At 42.5% G+C, this 26,084-nt stretch overlaps 1 protein-coding gene across 1 annotated transcript in view; it reads right to left on the reverse strand.

Annotated features, from left to right (window-relative positions):
* Window positions 1-2,214: 2,214 nt before the first annotated feature.
* LOC121184486 (voltage-dependent N-type calcium channel subunit alpha-1B-like) overlaps window positions 2,215-26,084 on the reverse strand; it is a 55,375-nt gene continuing 31,505 nt past the window's right edge. The window contains 17 exon segments of the mRNA XM_041042170.1: window positions 2,215-2,857; window positions 3,930-4,138; window positions 6,270-6,498; window positions 7,594-7,632; window positions 10,517-10,636; window positions 10,991-11,108; window positions 14,268-14,449; window positions 15,069-15,190; window positions 17,267-17,374; window positions 18,128-18,233; window positions 20,381-20,477; window positions 21,736-21,863; window positions 22,425-22,575; window positions 24,228-24,319; window positions 24,477-24,529; window positions 24,532-24,541; window positions 24,767-24,883. Of these exon segments, the coding sequence (XP_040898104.1) occupies window positions 2,303-2,857; window positions 3,930-4,138; window positions 6,270-6,498; window positions 7,594-7,632; window positions 10,517-10,636; window positions 10,991-11,108; window positions 14,268-14,449; window positions 15,069-15,190; window positions 17,267-17,374; window positions 18,128-18,233; window positions 20,381-20,477; window positions 21,736-21,863; window positions 22,425-22,575; window positions 24,228-24,319; window positions 24,477-24,529; window positions 24,532-24,541; window positions 24,767-24,883 (2,436 nt within the window). The 3' untranslated portion in view covers window positions 2,215-2,302.

Below are 26,084 nucleotides of genomic sequence, written 5' to 3' on the forward strand. Positions count from 1 at the left end.
CTTTCTCTAAAAGTTTCTCTTTGCATTTCATTGTCCACCAAAAAGCCAAGCAGATTCACAGAATGACATCTTTGAGTATACTTTTTTTTTTTTTTTCTTCAGTGTGAACACTCCACTGTGCATTCAACAAACCTGCTTAGAGTTAGTATGTGGTATGGAACTGGGACACAGTGAATGATGCAGTTGTGTTGTGGTTTGTTTTCTGTTGATGTGGGTGGAGATGTTAGTCACTCCAGCTCCTTCACCGGCTCTAGAGAAAGAAAACTTTTTCATTCTGACACCAAAGCCTGATCTTTAATGTGAATGAGTTAGATTGCTGTAACATTTCCTGCTGTCAGACTCCATGGTACAGTAAGTGCTGGAAATATCTTGGCATGACAGGATACAGGATCAGTTTTTTTTTTCTTTTTTTTTTGCCAGTTATACATGAGAGTATGAAAAAAATAAATAATTAAAGGAAGAAACAGAACGAAACAACAAACTGGATCCAGATATGTAAAATGTATCCACCAAAGCTGATGCTTACCAATGTTAATTTGAATCCACATACACGCACGTGCAAACACACATGCATGCACACACACATACACAGCGCCTGGTTTGACCCAAATACCCATCAAGAGTCAGACTACGTTACCCTTTGCTACTTTGGGTCCCAAATCAGACAATGCAGACTCTGTCACACCTCCCCACCACTCAGTCCCATCAGACCTCAGCTGACCAACGCACTCAGCAGCTCAAATAAGACGGGAGCTCACACTGGGACACCCTTTCAAAAAACAAATAAATAAATAAATCGAAAAGAAACTCTACACGGTGGTCATAGCAGGTAGCTGGCCAGGTCTACCATCTAAACATGCACAATGTGTTACTGGCATTAACGTAGCTGGACAAATATATTTATGCAGTTTTCATAGTGTTTCCACAACGTTTTTCATGGTTTATCAAAAACAAGAAAAATAATCAACTTTCATAAGGTCATTTTTTGATTCCTGTCGTTTAAGCGTACTGTAGGTATCATTTCTCTCCTTGCAGATAAGGCTTTCTGTACAACATGTTTTCCAGCAGAGCTACATACAGAATGAACCAAACACCTACTCCAAGTGTGGATGCATTAGAAAACAGCTGACATTGCATCTTTTTCTACAGTATATCTAAAAGGATAGGCACTTTGTCTTAAAACATCGCAAAGAAGTCTGTAAGAAACATTAGACCTGAAACGATGGCAAACCAGAAGCAGTTCACGTAAAACACACTGTGGTCTTTTTTTTTTTTTTTTTTTTAACGTCATACAAAAAAAAAAAAAAAAGACAAAGAAAAGAAAACATCTACAAGGACATATTTATAGAAAACAAATCAGTCAGTCAGGTACTTCTCACTACCACGGGCTGCTTCTCTCTTCAAGTTTGCAAGAAACATTTAACAGGTAAACAATCACCGCTGCCTGTGTGACAGCACTTCATCTGTTCGACTGACACAAAGGGAATGTCATAAAGGATTAGGCATAATCATAGAATGGTAGAGTCCTAAACTAAAGAACATCACAGCTATTTGTACAGTGTCATAATGTCTTTGAGGTTTTCCAACATTTGAAACTATCATTTCACTGAACTACAGAGCTGCTTTTTGTCCTGCTTCCATGACGTGCAGTGCCATCACTTTCTTTTGAAACTGCCATACTGACTCTCAAACGCACTTTCAGCTACTGTTTGATTCAATAACTGACTTCACGTACAGCTTAAAAATTAAATGGTCTGTTAGACTTTATGTTGCCCTGTTGGGTGTAATAATAATGTGGAAGAAGCAAGAGCGGCTGATAAAGAGAGCACGACTCATCTTGAGTCTGAAAAAAAAACTGATTTTGCATATGTGCCTCATCGAGATTTGACGGTACACAGAGTGGAGCGCTGTTGAACTCGTTTTATCATGTAGATCTTTGCAAAATATAGCTTGTGTATAGTCTGTGTTTCTGATGTAATGCAGTTTGAGGGTCGATATGGTGGTGTCAACAAAACACTGGTCAAAGCAAATCAAGGATAGCTACGGTAAGATATCTGATGTTGGCAAAAAGTCTACTTCATAACGCTATGTGCCCTTACAATTTGTTGTTCACATTCAAATATTACCCACTTCAAGTGTTCTCCCTGTTTAGATGTTCTCCCTAAACTTAGCTCTCCAAGTCAGGATTAAAATACAGCATTAAACACACACAGTGACAATGTAAACTAAAGCCTTCAAAGAAGATGATAAAACTCATCACAGTTCCTCAAAAATGCATTAAAAAGGTTGGTTTAAAGCCATGCTAGCACCATTCGTCCTCCTCTGCCTCCTGGTAATACCTGGGTGCCCTGACGCCAGAGCCTGGGCTGGTGTTGCCCCCGAAGCTGAAGTGGTACCCATTGGGCACCCCAAGGTTCTGCTGTGGAGCCGGAAGCAGGGCTCCCATCATGCGAGGCAGTGCGGTCCAAGATGAGCGTCCGGCACGGGGGCTGGGCGACAGTGACGCCACATCCTGGAAGACGTCTAGCTGGTCCCGGAGGCTGCCGTAGGGGCTGCCCAGGGCATCGCCATGGCCCCGGCCCAAGAAGGGCTCGGAGCTGATACGAGTGACAGGGCAGGGGAAGTGGCGGGAGCCGCTGTGCCGGAGGGCGTTGTGCTCCGACAGGCCGCGGCTCAGCCGGCCAGGACTCAGAGAGGCCTGGCTGGACACAAAGTGCACGGGGGAAGAATTGGCAGTCTTGTAGGCCACCCCTGGCCGTGGGGTGAGGGGGGTCTGGGGGAGCTGCCGACGTCCGCGGCTTGGCGTGCTAGAACTGGAACTCAGTGCCACTGGGCTGCCTTTAACCCAACCACTGCCCTAGATGAAAATTGAACAAGCAATTTGAAACGAGAGAACGATGAGCAAAATATATAAGAGAGGAAAGGTAAAGGGAAGGAAACAGGGACAGGGCCACCAGAGGGAGGAGAGGAGAGGAGAGGAAAGGAAAGACATCAAAATGTGATATGTGATGACACAGAACAAATGAGGGACAGAACAAAGGATGAAAGAACAAACACTAACGGAAAGGTAACGACAGACAGACAAAATGGATGGAAAATGATGAAAAGAGAAAGTGGGAAAAGAAGTGAAAGGCCATGAGAGGCTGCACTGAAGGCAGACAGAGGAGAAAGCAGTAATACGAGCATGCAGAGGGATCATCAGCCTTCAGTTTCCCTGCTTCTTCTCACTTTTTCCTGAACTGCCTCTCCTACACTCAACACGCTACCTGCACCATGCTGGTCTAAGGCCGCGCTGCTGCGTCAGTCATCATCAACATGCAGATGTATAGCAGACTGACAACGAGCTTGTATTAAGAAACACATCTGGTCAAAGCAGTTCACCTCTAGGACACATTTATGATGGAACTGATCCATTTACACACAGAGGCCTCTGAGGCCTCTAGTTTCACAGAGATAAAACTACTATGAAGTGGAAAGGTGGTGTGTGTCTTAATGGAGCTGCTCTTTAAGCTGGTTTACTTAAGCTGAAATCTCACATGGGTCATTAATATTCACAACAAAACGTACACACTGCAACATGTTTTGAAGGGGACCCTACCACACACCAACAAACAAACAAACACAAGCACCACCATGCCGTGTGTTAGCAATACAACATAGGCTGTGCCTGTGTAGCGGCTGGCCAGTTCCCTACATCGACATCTGCAGCCTGCAGGTAGATTTTAGCTGGTCTGGAGGTGGATGAACTGTAACAGTCACACTTCACACATCAGATATAACAGCATTAGTTTTAATCAGCCATCAAAACTGCTGTGAAAAGTATAAAGTATCATTTTGACCAATGGCTGAAACCACAGACCCTTTAGAAATCCTCTTCACCTGGTCTTAAGTCTCATCTGGCCCTACTCTACACGCCTGTGCCCTCCCACCTGCTTGTTGCTGGTTTCCTGCCCCTCGCTGGGGGAGGCGGCGCAGCTAGCGGTGGCAGATTTGGTGTGGCAGTGTTCCCGGCTGCAGAAGCGGTCGCAGGAGTAGTAGCGCTGCTTGTCCGCTGAGGAGTGGTGGTGTTTCCTCTCGTGGGAGCGTCCGCGATCGTGGGCTCGCTCTCTGGAGGCAGCTGGGTCAGACCCTGGCTCTCCTGGTGCAACCGGGGATTAGGAAAATATTACAGGGTGAAAGTGTACGTTTCTCTATTCTAGATAAAATTAGAGTTTTTGATGGATTTACTTTGGTTCTGGAGTGCCTGTCTACTTGTCATGGCATTTATTTCTGTTCAGTAAGAAATAAGAAGTTATTATTCTCAGCAGATATTTGTCACAGTAGGAAAAGCACAGGTTTCACTACTAACATGAACGATGGCTCTGTTCTGTTCCAGTGTCCCACTAAATCATGACAGTGTACCAGTATGGACAATACTAGGACCCTGAAACTGAAGCAGCTACATGGAATTCAGCCATTGTGCATTTGATCATTCACACACGTGCTTTTCCTGAGGTCACATGTCAAAATGAAAATGCAGCTGTGTGCTCTTGCAGGTGACGCAGGTGTATATTTGGGAAATCACTTACAAGACTGAGGTCCTGTTCAGACCTGGTATTAGCAAGAGTCTCAGGTGATCCGATCACAAGTGGACAGCTCTAAGTACAGGTGTGAATGCACCCAAGACACATTGAGATCCAATCAGTCAGACCATGTTTGGAGGCCACATTCTTTTTATATGAATGCGTCCTGTATGTAATCATTCATGTTCTCAAATCTCATAAGCTAACTTTGTCCACAACGAAATTTTCAAAAAAACTTGTCTGGAACATGCCAAGAAACAGATCCAGTCTGTATTGTAATTCTTTCTTGCCACTGGTTAAAAACAACAACAGTCCATGTTCTTACTTTTTCAGATGTTCGTCCACCCTCACAAGAACAACATTCTTTGTAAATGCTTAAAGTCTAATATAAAAAGAACCTAAAATGATAGAATACCAGATAAGAGGATCTTCAGTCCAACAATACTGGCCTCACTGTTTGCCTATAAACACCACTCTGTCTACACTCAGTGAGAAGCTGGTCCTTTGGACACTCTGTCCTCAGCTGAAGCAGAGAACTCTGCAGCAGCCTTAAGACAGACAGTGAAGGGTTTTTATCCCTTCTACTGACTGTTTTCCTTTCTCCACAGCTTCACCCTGCAGAGCAGCTACCTATTAATCAATGGGTCGTGGGGTCATGTCTTTCAGTCTCTTTTATCTGAGTGTGTGTCTGGAGCTGCCGTCTCACAGTCAGACCCAGAGAGACCACTGCTGATCTCTATCACAGCTGAGACCCTGCAGGGTCTCCACTCCACTTCTTTAACACCCTTACACATTTTTATAGATGGCTTATTACATGTGATCACATGTAGCATTGAATTTCATTTCTGAAACGCACCATAAACTGTGACTGTTAACAAAGGTTTAAACCAAAATGTACATTGCAGCAAACTGCACTGTGTCGTCAAAGTCAAGGACACTTATATAAAATGATTAATTTTGTCCAAAGGAAACATTTTGGGGAAATACACTTATTAACTTTCTGGCAGAGAGATGACAAGATTAATACCACTCTCATATCTATTCATTAAATTTAGAGCCACAGCCAGCAGCCCGTTAGCTTAGCATTAATACTGGAAAGAGCTAGCCTGGCTCTGTCCATAGGGGACAAACTCTGTCTCCCACCACTAAATAACATCTCCTTTACTTAACCTGTAAAAAATATTAAAAATGACAATTTACTGTTTGATGGGGATGATGTGCTGGACACTTGTTGCTTAGCAGTTGCCAGGCAACCAGCAGAGGCTCTCCACCAAAATGAGAGGGAGTGAATTTCCCAAAAAAGACCTTTGATAAAGTCTCTCAGGACTGACAACTGTTTCTCAACAACAAACAATAATGTAGGATTTGTCCAAGTATATTTGAATTCAGTACTAAATGCAGTATAACAGTTTATCAGCCCTGCTCACCTGTATAGTTACTTTACTATTTGACATTTTAGCATTTTCTTTTTTTATTGTATTTTAAGACTGGACTTTGGTTACAGGGCAGCCAGTGTGACTGTCCACTGACATTATTTCTGTTTCTTTTGTTTCTTCTATTATGTAACAACTGAACGATCAGCCACAACATTAAAACCAGTTACTGAGGAGACAGTCCTGAGGGTGTTTTGGAAGAAATATCCAACAAATGCGACTTTTGAATACACAGTGTGTTTGTGTGTTTGTGTGTGTGTGTGTGCTGACTAACCAGCAGAGGCTGGAGGTTGTCCACCTAGAGGTGTATCCAAAGACCTCTGCCTCTTCTCTCTGTCTTTATCCCTGTCTCTGCGGTGGTGGCAGCGGTGGTGGTGGTGATGGTGGTGGGGCCGCTCCTGGCTGGGTTTCTCCAGGGTGTAGTCCCTCAGGTTGACCTCCTGGGGTCGCTGTGGGGCCACAGTGGAGGCTGAGCGCCTCATGGGACTGGCATCAGGGACAGACTGAGGGAGGGAGGGAGGGAGGGAGGGGGGATAGAGGGACAGAGAGGGTCACTGAGCACTTGTAGTTTTCATATAGCTCCAGTTTCATACTAAGACTACACCTGATTCTTCTGAGTGCTCATTTGTTGACTCACTTACTGAACCCTCTGACACGCTCCACTGAGCAGGATCTGACTGTTCCCACTGCAGATGGTATGAATCCACATTAAAACACCAGAATTTTATTCACGATACCACGTGATTAAAGACAATTAAGGCGTGAAATGATATGAAAGTATACATAAAGTTTTAAAACAAATTGACTGTGCTGCCATATAGAAGAGTAAAGCTTTTAATAGCTTTATATAAGGACTGCAGCAGTGGGAACACCTGGTGCTCCTGCACCTACAGCTCTGACTTAACCACATTTCCACTGTACCGCTGAAGAATAAAGGAGCAGGTGTTTCATCCAAAGTGGAAGTTCCTTCATTAGCTAAAACAGACTCCCTTTGTTTACAAGGACTCGTTAGGAAACCATCTGAACTTGTTAATGTGTGATGAGATATATATACTGCACATACACATATATAATTAAGCTAAATATTAAGGAATTTGACATTAGATCCTCAACCAGAATTACATACCTGGTCAGAAATGTCGTAGGTAAGACTTAGATAAGAGTTCTGCTGGAGCAGTTTTAACTCATGACCTCAGGGTTTCAAAGATCCAGACTACAGCCCTGTCTGGATCCTATGTATTTTTGTGTCATGTTATTAGACACACAGAATCAACTGCATCAACAATGACAAGACCTATACAAATAGCTTAACATACGCTGGTAACAACAGATGCAGTGGCAAAAATGTCCTCTCAAATCCTGCCACTGGGGGGCGTCAAAGTTGGAAGTTTTCACATGCCACACAGAGGGGCTTTAAAGCTACGGGACCATACACGATTCAGGCTCATGATCCAGAATAATAGTGATTCTGGTTGTATGCTGGTGTTGGTCCATGTGAGTCCATGTGATCATCTGACATCACCATCTCAATACAATACACTCAATACAGGAACCATAAACAGGTATATACTGTAGGCTGTGTGACAGCATGTACGTACAGGTAGATGGATCCCTGGAGAGTGTCGTGAGTGGCCCCGCTGTTTCACAGGAGAGGAAGCAGAAAAAAACAGAACAGCAGAGAAAGAGAGGAGGGACATTAAGCAACATCAGCAGCAGCTACAGTTTTGTTCTGATGAAAGCGATCAAATCTTTCACTGACAGCCAACTTCTGTGCAGTTCTTATGTCATTAAAGTCGTTTTGTTTGTAGAAAAATGACACAATCCTGTTGAAAACTGATGCTTTACAGTTATTTAGGACAGAGGGGGGTAGTGGCAAGTATTACTGTCTGTCTTTTGTGATAGCAAGTGGTTACTTTACATATTTACATCTGGCATGTAAAATATGTAAAGTAACTAAAAATCATGGAGAAAAAACAAATAGGTATCAAGCTGCATTACCCAGAAACACTCAGGTACCTCAACACTGTATTTCAGTCAGCTACTTTACTGAACCATGTGCTGTTCTGTGATGTCTGTTGCAGGTTTCATCAGCTGCCAGAGAGAAAAAAAAATAAATAACGCACTGCACAGGATGAAACACAGACATTTTTCTGTGGGTTTCTGTCCAGTGCTCACTCTGTCTGCTTCTTTCAGCACATCCTGGACTCTGCCTCCGTGACTCTGTCAGATAACTCGGAGAACATACCAGTATCGATTCCCTCTGTTCTCGCCTGCCAGGCTTGTTATTTGGAGAGAGGTCGACCGGAGCATATCCTACAGATTAAAATGAGGGTTCGGCACATACTGTATTAAAAGGTGATGAAACTGCAAAAATCAGGATTGAATGTTCAGTATCACCTGGGTTAGAGGAACAGAGAGTGGGGCTTTGCTTTCTCAGCGACCTCACTGTGAACAGACAGGCCAGACTGACTGAGTCACTCAGGTTTCCCATGTCACCACAGCACAAAGAAGGATCTTAAAGAGCGCACAAAGAAGGATCTTAAAGAGCAGAACACGTCTTAACACATGTCACCTCCTGATCCTCAGCTCAAATTAAGCAAAAGAAATGCAATAGCAAGAATGACAGATAAACTCCTGCAACTGAGGAGCGGAGGCCCCAGAGTTCAGACTGCACGGTACAGTTCCCAGCACACTCCAGCAGCCGTAGGCAACTTCCAAAAGGCCAGCATTAATTGAATTGGCTAAAGGATTTCCTGCCCTCTGTTCCAAAAGGTGAGAAAAATAAGACAGCAAGTCAACAAGGCAACCTCCCGCCCCTGTTCTTTACATCCTTTCATTATTACTCTAGATTCTCTCACTTCTACAGTAACCCAATTACCGTCTTCCTCTCCCATGCATCTTGTGCCCAAAGCCATTTGGAGCCACTACCATCTTTTCAGTTGGCAGCAGGAGAAAAACAATAGTGGACAAACAGCTGGCGACCGGCCAGGATCTAATCAGATTACTGTAGACTTCTCCTCTGCAGCGAAAGTAGGATCAACAACAGCTCTTTCCAAATGGGCTGTGAGAGGAATGCACTTTAAATGCATGAATCGATCAATATCAACATCACTCAGGAAATGAGGGGCTTATTATATTTCTTAGGTTCTAGTGAAAGATTCATTTAGAGTTTTTCAGCCTTAACCGGATGAATAGTGAGTCCATGCTTCCATGCTGTTACAGAAGAAACGTTCTATGTGATGGTTCACTACACTGTTAGAAAAAAAAGCACTGACTGACTGTTGTTCTGGGTTATTTTCAGTAATGTAAGCACAGCACACTTTTCCTTCACTCACTGAAAATGTAGAGCTATGATAAGATGTGTTTAACAGCCCTCTCGCTAAAGAAAGAAAGTTCCAAACACTCTGGTGGTGGTAGAAGTTAACAGAAAGTTGTAGGTGTGGTACAGTGTTTCTTCAGTCAACAAAAACTGTGACAAAAAAAAAAGCAAATCGATTGACAACACTTTTTAAAAAGACAAACAAAGCAATAAACTGAAAAAAGTGACTTTTACAACAAAAACTATGAGGAATTTTATTACAAATTCTGTCTACAAATAAAACTGTGGGAGCAGATGAATGGACAAATGAACTAATCTATCAGTCATCATTCAATAAGCCATAACTGGCATTTCCCTTTGGAAATTAGCTTCAGCTTTATACACATGAACAGTACATCGGACACTGCTTCTGCAACTGAACCTGTTCCTAACAAATAAACTAAATACACTTAAAGACATAAATACATAATGAAGAACACATGAAGCTGCTGCAGACACCCTGCTAATGTGCTGCTCACAGCTCCTGTGTAATAAAGATGTGTAATATAACAGAAATATCACAATTGTACAGACTAAATGAATCTTTAGTCCCATTTAAAATTAGATAAAACATCTGAGGAAAAGGGCGAGAAAAAAAAGGACTGAGTGCTGGATTTAAGCAGGATGTTAAACATTTAAAACTTACTGCAGCTTTTCTCTAAAGGTATATTACTGCAAAAATGTTATCTGGCTGGCTTAAGTTGCTCATCTGAAGCTAAACCCAGACACTGAACAGTGCTTTAGTGAATATGTGAGTGAATCCAGCCTCTGCTCTGCAGACGAGAGGACAGGAGTGACTGGGCGACTCTGTTCAAGCAGCCAGAGTCTGGGAACGACAGGTGGATTTACTGAGGAGAGTCGATCTGTTGTATCACTGCAGAGCAGGATGACATGAGCACTGTGTGTGTGAGCCATTACATTCTGCTATGAAGAGGCACAGTGTTTTCTCTGCTAATCTCCCAACAGGCTAGAAAAACACAACATCAGAATTAAAAATGCAGGACAAAGATCTGACTAAAACTCTATAAAGATCTTTAGTTTTAGTTATTGACTGAAACAACTAAGATGTGACTATAAATAATATGCATCCTTGTCAGATGACTAAGACTAAAACTGAGTCTAATTAAGTTTTGAACACAAATGTGGAGCAGATGAGATGTTACCTGCAGCTCAGCAGTAAGGCGAGGCATAGAAGCAGCTCTGCCCTGGTTCTCCAGACCCGTGCCAGGGACTGGGATCGTACTGCTGGCACTGGTCTCCATCCTCCTCATCTCCACTGACTCCTGGACGGACACACAAACACAAGCCCATTAGCATCACTGGTGTGTGTAGGGGTAGGGTGGACTGAGAGTTACTTTTCCTCTTTACTTCTCCTTAAGCAGCAGATGTTAAACAGCCTGAACCCTGTGCTGATCAATGTTACTGTAATGTTCACACAAACTCTGAATCCTGCAAACTGCTGCACTTACACACAGGTAGGCTGGACTTAATATAATGACTCACTCAGTTAATTTACTATAGTGTACATTTCCACAGTACTAATTGCATCAGTACAACAACTAAGTCCTGTCACATTCAACAGGAGCAGATCAGAACATGTGTACAGTTTCACATACACACCACGTGTTGGACGGTACCTGAATGACGGCAGTGTCTGGTGTGTCCTCTGACGGGCCCCTGGATATGGTTCTCTTAGCCTTGGGTTTCTCCATCACCAAGGAAGGTGATGGCTTGATGTTGTGATCATGACCTGGCCTGTGTGTTATATCAGTCACAGCTCAGCATAATAATACTAATCATCATCATCATCATACAGTGTAAATCAGGTTACAGGGTTAACATTTTCACACTTAGATCTATATATATTCAATGTGTGAGCACAGTTCAGTGGTTTGAGTGAAACCTTTAATTGGATTTGAACCATCTATATAGCTATTATCCAATATTTGATACACACGGTTCTGTGAATATTATTTTGAATGAAAATGTGAGTGAAACAGTAAAAGCAAACCCACTCTTTGTTTAAGAAGCTCCTCTAGCATGGTAGGTTTTTCTGAGACCATGTTACATTGTGTTATATCATTATTACATTATCTGTATGATCTGCCTGTGTCTGTGGAGATTTACAGTTATCAATGTCACAGGATATCTAAGTCAAAGGCAAATGGTCTTTTTTTTGTACGTTTCACCTCCTGCGCCTTTATTTCTGACTGACTGACTGGTGCGGAGTCCAAGACACCACCACTCATCAGCCTCCATTCCTCCACCGGTGAGTTTAAAGCACAACACGTCGGCTGCATTGCATTATATTTTACAGATGCACTTCAAGCTGCTGCTGGCGTGTCAGCTTACACTGAAAATGATGGGTGTGGGTGTTCTGGTATATGTCAGACACTGTCGGTGTGTTGTTCTCATGAACAATGCACATCTTGATTTTTGCGACTCTGAATTCTCGGACACAAATACCAAGTGGCCTAATGACCCACGTTACCTCAACCACTCTCACTGGTTGTGTCCAACATCCCCTCCTTGTTTACTCACTCATTGTTCTCCATGTAGCAGACACTCAGATACTACTACTGCATACTACTTTTTGGTTTCATTGTGGGGAAAAATACATTTTATTTATAAAGCACTTTTCAAAACATAGTTACAAAGTGCTTTACTTAACAACAATAAGATAAGTAACATAAAATCTGATAATCTAGTGCATAGGGGGAGAGCAGCCAAAGCATGAACATCCCCACAGAGATTAAAGGCCTGGGACTCACCACCAGTCAGTCAGACCTGAAGCTTTTCAGATGAGAGGTGAAACGTCTCAGAGAATCTAAAGCAGCTGCCTCTGACTTAGCTCTCTTCCCCCGTTATACAGTACGCTCATTTATGTCTCTGAATGAAAAACATGTGAGCACTGCCAGAGAGAAAATACATACAGTACAGCAGACAAACTTGGATTCACATCCCCTGCAGTAAACCTTCTCATCTGAGCAGACGTAAGATCAGGATGGGAAATTAGCCTGAGCTGCTGGTTAAGAGCAGATCTGCTTCTCTCTCAAGGTTCAGTGGCCTTTAACACTCAGACTGATTTAAAGTTCAGAGTAGGAGTTACCCATCAACTCAACACTAAACACTGTGTGGATGAGTCATGAATTATCTGACAGTGTAGATTATAATCCTAAAGTAATCATGAGTCATTGACTTTGTACAGTGGCCCCTAAGGACAAAGCACATACAAATACAAAAAAAAACAAAAACGCTCCAGATATGAAAACACAGACAAAAGTGAAAACACAAACACTCAGGGAAACACGCTACAAATCCAGAAATGTGACAAATACAACAACACATGCAACACAGATCTGCTGCACCAGGAGTGCTCTGGAGTGATGGGCTTGATTTGGATAAATCCGACAGATTTATTTGCTTATGTCAATAACCTAACCCTTTACTAAAGTGGGATATTTTTTCCAGGAGAGGAAGTAACCATTTAGATTTCAAACATGCGGTCAGTTTATCCAAGTAATGTCCGTGTGATCTGACATTTTCAGACATTCGAGGAAAGGCCTTCTGGGTGAGACTAGCAAGACAGTCAGTGTCCTGTCTTATCTCTGCAAGTCCTCTGGTAATTTACAGCTGGCTCTGTTGTCCATAGCTTTTTGAAATACAATTGAATTCCTTTAGGATGATAAAATGTGGCCTCAGATTTAAATATAATATTTGTTGATGTCAGTTTATCTGAAGGTAAAGCTGAATACATAGTAAATATATGTGCTATTGGGCAGTTTAACAACATCTCTGTGGACTTTGGGGTTTTTATACAAACAAAATGAATAGAGGCAGTGTTTTCACTCATGGATGTCCTTTGTTCATAGGGGCCACAGTTACTGGAGAAGAGAATTTTACTGAGCCTTTACTGAGAGGTATCACAGTGGTCTCAGTGCAGCGGCCCTGACACGTACTGTAACAGGTTTAAGGAGGTGCACATTAGCTGCCTCTATGTAGCTAAGGAGTCTAAGCACAGCCGAGCAGAGAAGCATCAATCTGCATGTAGCACCCATCATACTTTCAAAAAGATCCAGTGGTAAATTGAACCTTACACCTGACCATGTACTTATGCTATATACTCCTGGTACACCAGGTTAAAGCAGTTGCAGGTTACAGTAGGTGCATAGTACCTTGTCTTAACTGTCAGTCTTGACACAGTAAACGTGAACGTAGGTTTTAGTTTTTATGTAGTAAATCCAGCTTAAATGTGTTGTATTCCTGTGCTAAATTACATCATACTGTTTGGTCTCCATGTGATAAACCTGATCTTAGATTTTTGTCTTGGTGTATTAAACACAAGACAAAAATGTACTTCAGTTCTCAGCCTCTGTAGATCAGGCACAAACAGTGCAGAGAGGATTTACAAGAGCCACGTGTCAGGATGGAGCAGCAGAAATATATATATATATATATATATATATATATGCATTAAATATAGAATTACAATGACGAAACATACAACTAAGCTTCTCTTTTTTCTGATATATTAAAGTGAGTGTGTTGCTGTATTTTACCTCATTACTAACATCAACACCATCTCCACCTCCTCCTGCCCCCAGCTGCTGGACCTGCACCCCCCCCCCCCCCTCGATGGCTGCAGTTTTTGTGTCTTTCCCATGAACATGCTTATCATTATGTCATCTGAATACACTCAGACTGTGACCCAAAAGTAAATATGTCCCTCAGTCTTTACATTTATATGGTAATTAAGAAGTGAAATTTTCAGCCTGGATGCAGTATTCTACACCAAAATCTAGTATTAATCTAAATGCTGGTACTTGGTTTGTACTCTGGATGCAGTGAACCCAACTGTAGGTTTTAAAATTCATGTGGAAAATGAAGTTTTAGTTCCTGAAGTGTTGAACTTACAGCGTGCCTCCATTGTTGAGGGAGTTGGAGCTAGGTCTGGTCTGTGGCTGGGACTTGGCATTGGATTTGGGCTGGGACTGAAGCATGCTGGGAGGCTCCACACTGTTTAACATCATAGGCAGGCCTTTCTCCTGCATGTGAGTCAGAGGCAGCAATGGCTTAAACAGAGCCCCGACCTTGCACTGTGGAGGAGAGATGGATGGCAACATGCTGAAGACATTCAGAGGCAGCAGGCAGAATATTGTCGGACCCAGATCTGACAGCGGGGGGCTCAGTGCCACCCAGATGTAGAGACTGGGGCCAGAATATTCATTTCTCGCAGTCATGCTTGTATGTAGCACTGTACAACTGTGTGCGTCTGTGTGAGTGTTTGTGTATGCAGAAACAAACGTACACCTGTACAGTAGATGTGCAAGGTTGCAAATAACTACCAACCAGCAGCCAAACGCAGATTCATCTTTGGCTGTGGCTTGTGAGTGCGCCTTCAATGCAAACTGGATCAATAGTAATGGGTAACCGATCACTGGGTGCTTTTACAGTGGAAATATTAAATTGGGGAAGCAGCTGATTGATTTTGTCATCCACCGCTGAACGGCTGGTGGATACAAAAGAATCTTCTTTGCATGTGTGTATGCATGCAGGCATACCGTCAAAGTGTGGGTCAGTGTGTGTGCATACACAGTGTAAGTGGGCGCATGCATCGGGTTTGCACTACTGCATCCAATGTGGGTGTGCTTCAGTGCATGTGTGTGTGTGTGTGTGTGTGTGCAGCTGCGGGTACGTGTGGTGTGCATGTTGTACCTGGGAGCCTGACGCGTTCTGCTGCTGCTGCTGCTGCAGCTGCAGCCTCCTCGCTCGATTCTGCTTGTAGTAGTCGAAGATCATCAGGGCTGCGTAAACCTTCCCTACCGTCAGTTCATTGGCTGAGGAGGTGAGGAGAGAGAGGAGAGAAGAAATGATGTGAGGAAGGAGGACAGTACAGGAAAGAAAGGAGGGAGCAGAGGAGGAAATTCTGCTGACTCATTCATCCCTCCCTCCTCAATTCATCTCTATTTGCCTGCTCGTCTCCCTAATGGTTTAGTTTTAAGAAAAGAAACTTCTTAATGAGTGTGATTTAATTAATTCACAGCAGGTAATTAAAATAGATTTTTAATGTAAACAAAAAGAGCATCATGAAAGAGCTGACTGAAAATGCCTCTGTGTAGTTAGGTGGTGAACACTTCTTACCAACAGGTGGCAGCAAAAGCAAAGCTCACAGCTGCACAGGAGGGTTCGTCTTTTAATGCACTCATGTGGAGGGACACATGCACAGGTACTCACTCACTGCACTGACCAAACTGTACTTTATCAAACCCTTTACTTTCACCTATACTCTTAATTTTAACTTAATTTATCAGAATTAACTATACTATACTACATCTTTAAGCCTTAACAGAAAATCTGCATTGAGACGGACTCTAGTAAACCTGGGCCTGGTGTCTGTGGTGTGTAGGTTTCTGACGTGGGTCTTTGGCTCTGAGTGGAACCCAGGAGAGCTGATTTGGCAGTGACATGGTACAAGACACAAAACAGGCTTGTGTTTAAGCCTTTGTAACTTCTTAGTCAGTAAACAAATGGCAAACAATTGACAAAAAAAATCTGTGGTATGGTAAGAAACTTTACTCCTCTGTAAATAAAAGACACTTGTAGTTGCTTTCTCAGTCGTGAGAGGCAACCTGAGATTTTGGACACTTGTTAATCATCATCATTTTGTCATCACTGACAGTTCCCACACAGCGTTTTGTCGTTTTGGACGTTTTGGTTGGACAATCGCTGATGTTGATCTCATAAGGAGAAATCAGTCAATCATCAGTGGTCTTCCTGGATTAACCCATTATTTTGGGCGGTGGAAGGGACAGACTACCAGTGGAAGCATTCACTACCTAATGGAGATTTACTTTATTCAACGTTCACTGTACATTTACTGAACATTTACCCAAAGTAACTGACACGTTAACTAATCCCAGCTTATCATTTTTACTATTTTTACTAGCTCATTCAGGCTAATAAGGCTGCCAGCTAGAGTGCACTCAGAGCACTGTGGCTGATTTAGTTAATCTTGAGCTCACGTGCAGATTTTTTTTTTCCCCTGAGACCAACTGAGTGGTTGAAGAGTAGGTACATTTTCAGGCAGCCAAGATTTTTTTTGGTTGACTGCATCTCTCCTCTACAGTAAGCAGGGAGTGATTTTAGACTCAGCTCTGGAATTTGTTCTGATGTTTGTTCTGAAACTTAATAAAGTTTTTCTAATTCTGATTAGTGCTGTACTGGATCTAATTTGTCTGAACATATGGAAAGTAAATCTCAGGAACATGCTTAAGCTTTCAGAGCGACCGATTAAAGAAAAGCTGAGTGAGAGTTTGCAGTGAGTTACAGCAGAGCAGAGACCACCTGCTGGAACAATACATCATGACTTCAACTCTCTATTGTATCTTGGCATCTCTGGGTTGGCTTCAGCCCTGAAGAGTGGGCTGTCACAGTCCATATCATATCAAATGTCACAGTCATTTGATATGATATATATATAAAAAAAAAAACATGAAAAAAATGTATAGGCGTGAGTATTTTTTTCCTGATTATCCATCAGGGGCTCTGACTGATGGTGAAGAGGACAAATCCAAAGCACGTCATGCAGAATAAAAACATCCACAACGCCTCATTACGTACTGTCACCATGGTAATAACCCTGAGACATCCAGGCTAATTACTTAATGATGAACTGTCCTTTATGAATGTGAGAAAAAAGATTAGATAAGGTGTGAAAAGTTACAGTTGAACTTTCACATAAAGACAGTTTTGTTTAATTAGTAAGTTAGTGCTCAGTGAAGAAAAGACATCATTTGTAGAGAAGTAAATGTCTCCCCAGATATAATTTATGTTACTCTACATTACGGAGAACGTCTTTTTAGGAGATCCAGATATTTAGGTGACTGTGATGGTGCTGATGGTGAAATGCTTACGTTTATGTGGCGTCACCAACAGGTCCATGGTCTTTTGTGAGAGGTTGGGCCACACTGTGGACAACTCCTTCTTTAACTCAGCGTCAGATAATCGCTGGGCTACCATACCTAAAAATCCAAAGAGAGAGAGAAAGAGAAAGAGACAGACCTTTAACCCCCTTTATCAAAGCACATAGTTGTGAAGGAGTTGTTCCTGAGACGAGGCATGAAGAGAAGTCAGTAAAAAAAAAAGCTGAGGCTTCAGAGGCAGTGAAGCCAGGAGAGAGAATCCAGCAGACACACCCAGCACAGCACAAAGACGTGTAATGAGCCCAAATGGGAGATTTGCAGCTCTGAGAACAATAAATAGCAGCTGGTTCTTGCACACATCTGTCACTGTGGTTGGGACTGGCTGGCTGCTAAAGGTGGCATTTCACATAACATCGCAGTGAGGCGCATTTTGGAGTTTGAGACATTTGAAGTCATTTGTTTTTTGCTATGACTTTATCAGTTATTTGGGAACATTTTAGGTGAACTGAAAAAAAAAACGGCATATTTAATAAAGTAGTTTAACTGGTGACTAACTATATATTCAACCTAAATAATATGAACATCATATTTACTTAGTTTAGTTCATCAGACATTAGAAGAAGACTGACTGTTCAGTCCACAGTCCATTGGTCTGAAATGAAGCTGTCAGGCTCCCATGGCTTCAAGAATACAGTTAATCAGTAATCACTCCTAAAGTACAATAGATTGGCTCCAAGCTACGTTTCTCACCTGCTACACCCTTAAGTACAGGGGTTTACACGCCACAGAGAATGCCTTTACATATGTCTATTCTACTCATTTTTATTATCTTCTGTGTTGCGTTTCTCTGACCTGAGGCCAGTTTGATCTCCAGGGCGGTGCGGATCAGGGCCATCAGGGTGGAGGTGAAGTGGACGGTGTTGTCATCAGCGATGGGCATGTTCATTTTGACGAGACGCTGAGAAGAGGAGACAAGTGGTGACAGACGGACATTAGACCACGACAACCAAGTTCTAACAAACAGCCCAGTCAGAACATACAGTCCACCCAGAGAAATCAATCTGTGTGCTGCTGTGATCAAATACCCTCCATGGATTCATTCTCTGAGCATAAAGGCGCTTTGCTAAGTTTTGTTTCATGTTTGAACTATGGCCGTATTGACAGAATGTTACTGTGACTCAGTTCAGCACACAAAAAGCCTTCTCTACAAGTACGTACAGAGGAGACAAACTGGACATTCACATTCACTGCTACTGGCTACAGTATGCAATACGCTGCAAGTCAAAGTGCACTGGTGCAAGACTGACATTGACCGAAAGAAAAGGTGAGAGAAGGCATGTAACGCATAACCATGAAGGTGCCTCGGCAGTCGCAGGAGCTCGACTCTGTGGTTGCCATCCTAACAATCGTCAACTTGGAGTTGAGGAGGTTGAGTGTGTGAGCTAACAATAAAAAAAAGTGTCCATTCCACCAAGCTTGGGCAGCCGTAGCAGGAAGACTTGGTTCATATAGGACTGATAGCAAGCACTAAGATGCATCAGAATGATGTGGGATTGTTGCTGAAAGAGTTGAGCTCCCCTGAACACAAAAAGCATTCATATACATGTGCTCTCAGTGGCAGTGCAGAGAGTAAGAAAGACCAGAGTCAGAATGAGACGGAGATGGAGAGCTGAGGGGCAAACACACACACACGCATACACACACCTTCACATATACACTATACAACCATGTTAATTTGCATATGATCACACACACACCCACACATACGTACACACAACCACAGGCTGCACAACCAGTTAGAGAGAAAGCAATACTAGCAACTAGAAACTAAAGACTAAATAACTGAGATCATAGATTGTACTTAAAGACAATCTTAACCAGGTCTTATCTGCAAACCTTTTTTACAGCATACGTGAAAAATTGTGGATATGGATCATTGGGTCCGTGTGGACTTAATACAACCTCCACCTGGTAACAACATGCAACCTGTATCTGGATTTGTTATCTCATCATGGGCCTTTGCCTTTACACCTGGTATCATCATCTGGATTCAGCTTGTGAGTAGATCTCAACACACATTATAAGGTACTCAGAGCTGGTAGGCTTTTTAATAAACACAATGGATCTGTTCAAGAGACTCATTTTCATCTACACCTGTTACAAAAGAAACAGCTGTAAGATGATGAACAGTCCAGTGAGCTTAAACTGGAATGAAATGGGTATATACATAATACGTGTATGGAAGGCAGCCCTGCTAACTAGGCTGATGTTACTGATCATAGCCAGTTGGGATCCTTGCTAACCCTACTGCTAGATCTGATCTGATCCCAATATGACCAGTGCTAATGATGATCACGCCTGATCCCCTGCAACATGTGGCTTTCCTGACTCAGATAAGACATCCAGATACCGATCACACATTAATATCAGGTGGAAATGGAGGCTTTTCTCATTTATATCAGTCAATGTTCAGCAATAAATAAATAAAATCAAAATCACAGTGATGTATTTTGTGGATGTTGTGCAGCAGTAACATTCTAACACGCAAACACACACACAACTTTTCCAACAGTGGATAGGCTGAGATGAAATGCGAGAAAGAATGAGAGGGTCGGGTAGCAAAGACAGAACCACACAGTGAAAATCGTATATAGAAAGAAGATCTTCCACAGAAAAGCAACAGAAGCTACGCACACACCCAACTACACACACATACACACACACACACACAGGCACACACACACTGCTCCACAAAATAAAACCCCAACTAGGGCGTACCACTCAAAGGAAATACTGACATAGGAGCAAGTTTCCTCCATAAACATAATATATCTTAGTTAACACGTCTTAAAGTTTTTTTCATTGAGCTCTATGCTGTTATCATTAGTGATGGGTCTTAGCCCCACACAAGCAGCTATGCTCAAAGAAACAGTAAAGACAGTAAAGATGAGGTGGGGGCTTACACCAAAAATATCAGAGCGCTAGCAAAAACAAAGTGAATAAACGAGGGAACACTGCAGAGCACAGACACTGGCTTTGAGTTCACGCCAGTGGAAGAAAGGTTGTCGAGCACAGGGAAGAAGGTAGAGGAAGAAGTGGGTCTACCTTGTAGGCGACTCTTGGCGGACATTTCTTTCCCAAACCTAATGGTGGGGACATGTGGAGCAGCATCTGATACATATCGAGGTACTTGATACGGCCACTTCACAGGGAAGGAAATCAAAAACAAACAAAACCCAAAACAGAGAAGGATGGGGAGTTAGAGAAGGAGGAGAGGAACAAAGGGAGGAAATCAACAAAACAAGAGAATAATGGAAAGGAAAAACAGAAATCTGTTGTTAATAGATTTCCTAAAGTGTGATGTTAGGTGGATGCCATCCTCGGCCACTGCGTGGGGGCACGGGGATGCATCGCTGTGGACCTCAGGATCCCTGAGAGGAGACATGGGATGGTGAAGAGTGAGTTTGGTGGGAGAGGGGAGGAGGGGAGAGAAGAAAGGACGATGGGTTGACCCAACACACAGGATGCTGATGGGAGGGAAGAGAAATGACAGCATTGTAACAGGGATGTCTGCCTCAGCATGCTTGCAAACATCCCACTGGTACTTCAACCAGGGAACACAGAGACAAAGGTTTCAATGCCAGCCCAAGCTCTGGTTTGGGGCTTTCACTCATAGCCTGACTTTCCTCTAGAATACGTCTTCATGTAAAGATCAAATCATACTCTTCATAAGGCTTTTGATCTGATTCAGCTGTGTAGCAATCGGGTCCTTCAAGACTTTCAAGGGTGATTTTCTTTCAAAGTCTTGAAGACTTTTCAAGACTTTTTCTTTCAATACTTTTTTTTTTTTTACATTTGAATCTGATAGAAATGTGAGGTAAAACATTTCTGCCATCTAAACATTACAGACAGGAGAAAGTAGGCATGGCAGGCGGCATGTTGGGACAATGCCGTGGCTTTGAAAGCTTTGTTTCCACTCCGGCATCATCAACCAAAGCCAGTCAGTTTGGAGGGGCAGGTGCTAGACTAAAGGCGATTTCATTGGTGCACAGCCATTCAGTTCAAAGTTTCTTGGTATAGAGGTACACAAAGCACCCTTGTGACGGAAATGTCTGGTATTTGCAAACCTTGTATGCTACCCTATTAGGGCAGTTCTTCCCTAAGCCAAGGGGGGGTGAGATAACGCGTAACAAATTGTACATATCCTTATAGGAAATCCGTCCGCTGTGGAAAAGAACAAGCACATAAATAAACAAACGTTCAGGACAGCTTAAAATAAAACAATGATCATCAGTGGGCTGACTGCATACAACAAGGTACAGGACTGAGGCCTGTGTATGAGGCCTCATTAAGTCACCTTAATCACAAACGGGGAAGAGAGGAGCAAGGTTAGGCTGTCTATTCCCTCCACTTTACTTTGTATTTTATCCTCTGGGGCTCAGAGGGAGCTTTGAACATACCACGCAGCTGGGTCGTACTCGGCCCAAACCCGGATGAACTCATCGAGGTGATGAGGTCCCAGGATGGAGGAATCTCTGGTTAGGTACTCAAAGTTATCCATGATGACAGCCACAAACAGGTTCAGCATCTGGAACACAGACATTAGGTTGGGTTTACACCTCTGTTCTGGTTTAGTGTTTAAAACAGTACGTTTGGAGCCAGATCAGTTCATCTCAGTGGCACCGGCATGATGAGCCGAGACGCTTGTGGAGGCAAAGAAAATCCACACATATCTTATGTCTTATCTTACGAACTTTGACGTGTCAATCTGTACGGCTGAACAATACCAACATCTTGACAGTGCTGACCACTGAGGGAACTCAGGTCCTGAGTGTCCATAGCTATAGTATCATAGGGCGGCTAGCTTGTTAGTGGTTAGATGGCTGTATGATAATATGTATGATTATAACAATGTAACATTAATATTGTGTATTTTGTTGTAAAATACACAATATTATTTGTGTATTATTATTTTTTTTTTATACTTTGCTGTAAAAAATATGATTGGACATATACAATAAGTCAAATTACATTTGTTTACACTCACTACAAACAAACCACAAGCTTTTGTCACTGTGACCTGAGACAGAATGAATCAGAGGCCACAGCTGTTACAGTGGCTACAGTGCTGGTGTATTTCAGTACTGACCAGGAAGGAGCACAGGAAGATAAAGGAGACAAAGTAGAAGTAGGCAAAATCACTGCCGCACTCTTTCCCATGGGTCCCTGATCGCTCGTCACAGGGTCGGCGACTCAGACATGATAACATGATCTCGTGCCAGGCCTCACCAGTTGCACTCCTGATACACAGAATATCACAGACACACACACACACACACACACAGAAGACACATAAAAAGACTGGCAGCATGTGACAGGTCTGTTACTGTTCAGCTTCAACAAATGAGAATTTAATTAGAGCTGAGTGATGTTAAATTAACGCCTCTTACAGAAAAAGTCAGATAATGCAGATGCTGCAGGAGCTGAATTAAAAATGTGCAGTTGGCTTGAAGCTAAAGTGAACCTGGCTGGCAGATTGCGTTTTACTGTGTGTTGCTGTAACAATGTTTTACTTAAAGATCCTATAAACCTGGTTTCAAATCTTAACACAACAAGCAACAAAAAACATCCTTAAAGACCCGGCTTCTGTGCTTCAGCAGCACTGTGCGTCTGTGGTTTGATCACATTTGACTGACGGGACAGAATTCTGATTAGATCTCAAAGTGTTCCTTCTTCCAACAGAGCAACAGAGGCCCAACTCAGCAAACTCCATCCACTGAGGAAGAGCGGTGCAGTGTAAACGTTGGAAATGAACCTTTTTTGTCACATTACTGTTTCTAGGGTTAAGAATGAACTCAGTGCTCTGTGTCTTCCACTGTTCTCACAAATTACAGTTTCAGTGGGGATGTATTGACTCGTTCTTAGTATACAACTTCTTAAAACTTCAGAATCTGCTGCCACCTGAGATCCCTCCTGGCAAGGGACCATCCAGCCCACTGAGTTTGATGATTTGCTGTTTCTCAGTGTATTCACCTCATGGCTGATATCCAAGTATTTGCAGAAATTCAAATGAAATGGATAATTTGTTTCAGAAGAAAAAAGGCCGCAAGTAAACAAGAAGCCAGGGCCAAATCACAAACCCGAACACTGACTGTTCCAATCATGGACGGTCATTTTAAATTCCCCATCAGCTTTAAAATGCAGCATCTATGTAACAGAGATGTACTCAGAGTTTGAGGATGTTTATCCGAGTATTACTACTCCTATGATTTTAGTGGTAGCAGTAAAAAATATTGCATTTGCATTTCACCTCGACTAGCCGCAAAAATGGTATGTTTCTTATACATGAATACATAAGTACTAATATTCCAAGAATACTAATACTGTAATTATTTAACCCTGTAGTTGTTTTGGGTGATAAACTTTGTTAATTAAGCAGGTCATTACCTTTAATGGATATGTAAGTCAAAGATCTGATTGTGCTGCTGCAGGTTAGGACCATAGACTAGTTTGTAGTTTCCTAAAGAATGACAATGGATCTCCCTCCTCTCCTGCCTCACTTTATAAGAGTCTCACAGATAGGATGGATTGTCTGACTGTGTCTTCAGGTCCAGAGTGTTTCCCCTCCAAGTTCTTGTACTTGTATAATGAGTCATTATACCCAGTGGACTAATTCTAGGTTTCTGTCCATGTTTGCTGAACACACACTACTGTGCCTTGTTTATACCTTTCCCTATAACTGCCATTGTAGCTGTGATATCATCAAATATTGATGAGGTACAATTTCATGTTTAAATAACACTATGGTTTTGGTTCAGCTGCTCATTACCTACTGGGCTGTTTGCCCAACTGGAAGGGATGACTCTTTCATGGAAAACAGTCTGTGTTTGGTCAAAGTGCTCTAACGTGCTCATGTGATGTATTTATGTTTATATAATAAGGCTTCTTATACCTGAACAGCAGCATGAGAGCCTGGAGGAATGTGCGGAAGTTGTTGTGGTGATTGATGGCTGTGTCCTCATTCAGGTCAATGTTTCCAAACACCTGCAGACACAGAGACACAGAGAGGGAAATGGATTTGTCCTGTCTTAGCAAGGTGCAATTAATATTTTTCATGTTTAAGCCACAACAATTTAATGATGTGTCTTAAACTGTATGAGTATCATGACCTCTGTGACCACAGCGGAGCGGCATCACGCACCTGCATCCCAATGATGGCATAGATGAAGAACAGCATAGCAATCAGCAGGCAACATAAGGCAGGGCCTAAAGGGAACAATGGGAAACCAAAACACACTTAATTATTAATATCCACTCTGAATTATTCCAGGATGTTTGAGTTTGCGTGTGCAGGGAGATACTGTACATGGCTGTGAAGCGAGTTTGTGAAAGTAAACTAGTCTGTGTGCACGCCAATGTGGATGCTAACATACACACACGGCATGTGTGTGTGCGTGTGCAAAGTGAGCGTGTGACACAGTGTGTGAGCACCTTGAAGGACTGGACGAAGGTCCACAGCAGGATGCGGATGGTGTATCCCTGCCTCAGCAGCTTGATGAGCCGAGCGGCTCTGAACAGCCTCAGGAAGCTCAGGTTCAGCAGTCTGTCCTGTGAGACATACGTGGGACATCAAGCACTTACCAACCAAATACCCCTCTCACCTCTCTGATTAAAACACACCCTTATCAGGGTTTCATTATTTTAAAAGTCACTTCAGCTGGTTACAGATTATCAGCTGGTGACGGGCACTCTGTGTTGAAGGCATCATTCAGCAAAGAAACTGTGTAGACTGTTGGCCCATCACTAAACATGACAGCCTGTCCCTGCTGTGAATCATTCCACACACCCCCAGAAGAAGAACGTTCTCATGCGACGAGCTGAGCTCACTGAAACACGCTGTGATGGCCCACTAGAGACAAACCCATCTCCTGCCACAGAGGAGCACTCCAATGATTCAATATTTCAACATATTATACAATTTTAACCATCGCGGTTAGTGCGACTGAGTTTGAGGAAACGGTTGTGTTTGAGGAAGCAACCCTGATGATGGCAGAGTCATCTCAGAGTAAGGAAGAAGGCTACAAATATAGAACAGATAAACAGATAAACTGTGTTTATGCAATATTTGACGTCTGCATAAGAAGCAGCCATGTGAAGATGTGAAGGAAGACGCCTGCTCTCTCTTCTCTCACAGGCTTCATCTGTGAAGCATTTTAAACCTTGTTCTATTGGACCAATGACCATCAGGACACTTTTCAAATGAACCCACTAATAAATGTGCTAATCATCTTCATGGTTTATCAGAATTCTGCTTCCAGTTTTACAGAACATAAAATGACAAGACATTAAGTGGAGACTCGTTTAATACCCATACAAATACCCATTTGTATGTAAAGGGTTTGCTCATAAAATCATTCATGCTGCTCCCATTGATGGAACGAAGAAAAGCTTAGAGAGCAGTGCAGGTTTGATCATTGTAACTGTGTCAGACTGATTTGATTTGATTTTCTTTGTGCAAATGAAATGACAGTTAAGTGATTGATTATATTATTGATATGTACATTTAATTTCTCTCTGAGTGTAATAAACCTTGTGCTGCTGCAGCTTTTCTGTTTGTTTTTTACAGTAGGTAAAATACGTTTCTCTGCACTGACGTCAGTTTCTCAAAAATCTTCCCACACTCCTCTTTACCAACAAGCAGCCTGATCCATCCTGACACTCTTGTGGCTGGTGATCCTAAACTTTCCCACTTCCTCTATGAGGTTCAGGAATGGAGAGTAAGGTGGAGGGGAAAGTGGCACTGTCCTGA

This window comes from Toxotes jaculatrix, chromosome 7, assembly GCF_017976425.1.
Source record: "Toxotes jaculatrix isolate fToxJac2 chromosome 7, fToxJac2.pri, whole genome shotgun sequence".
NCBI classification, from domain to species: Eukaryota; Metazoa; Chordata; class Actinopteri; family Toxotidae; genus Toxotes; species Toxotes jaculatrix.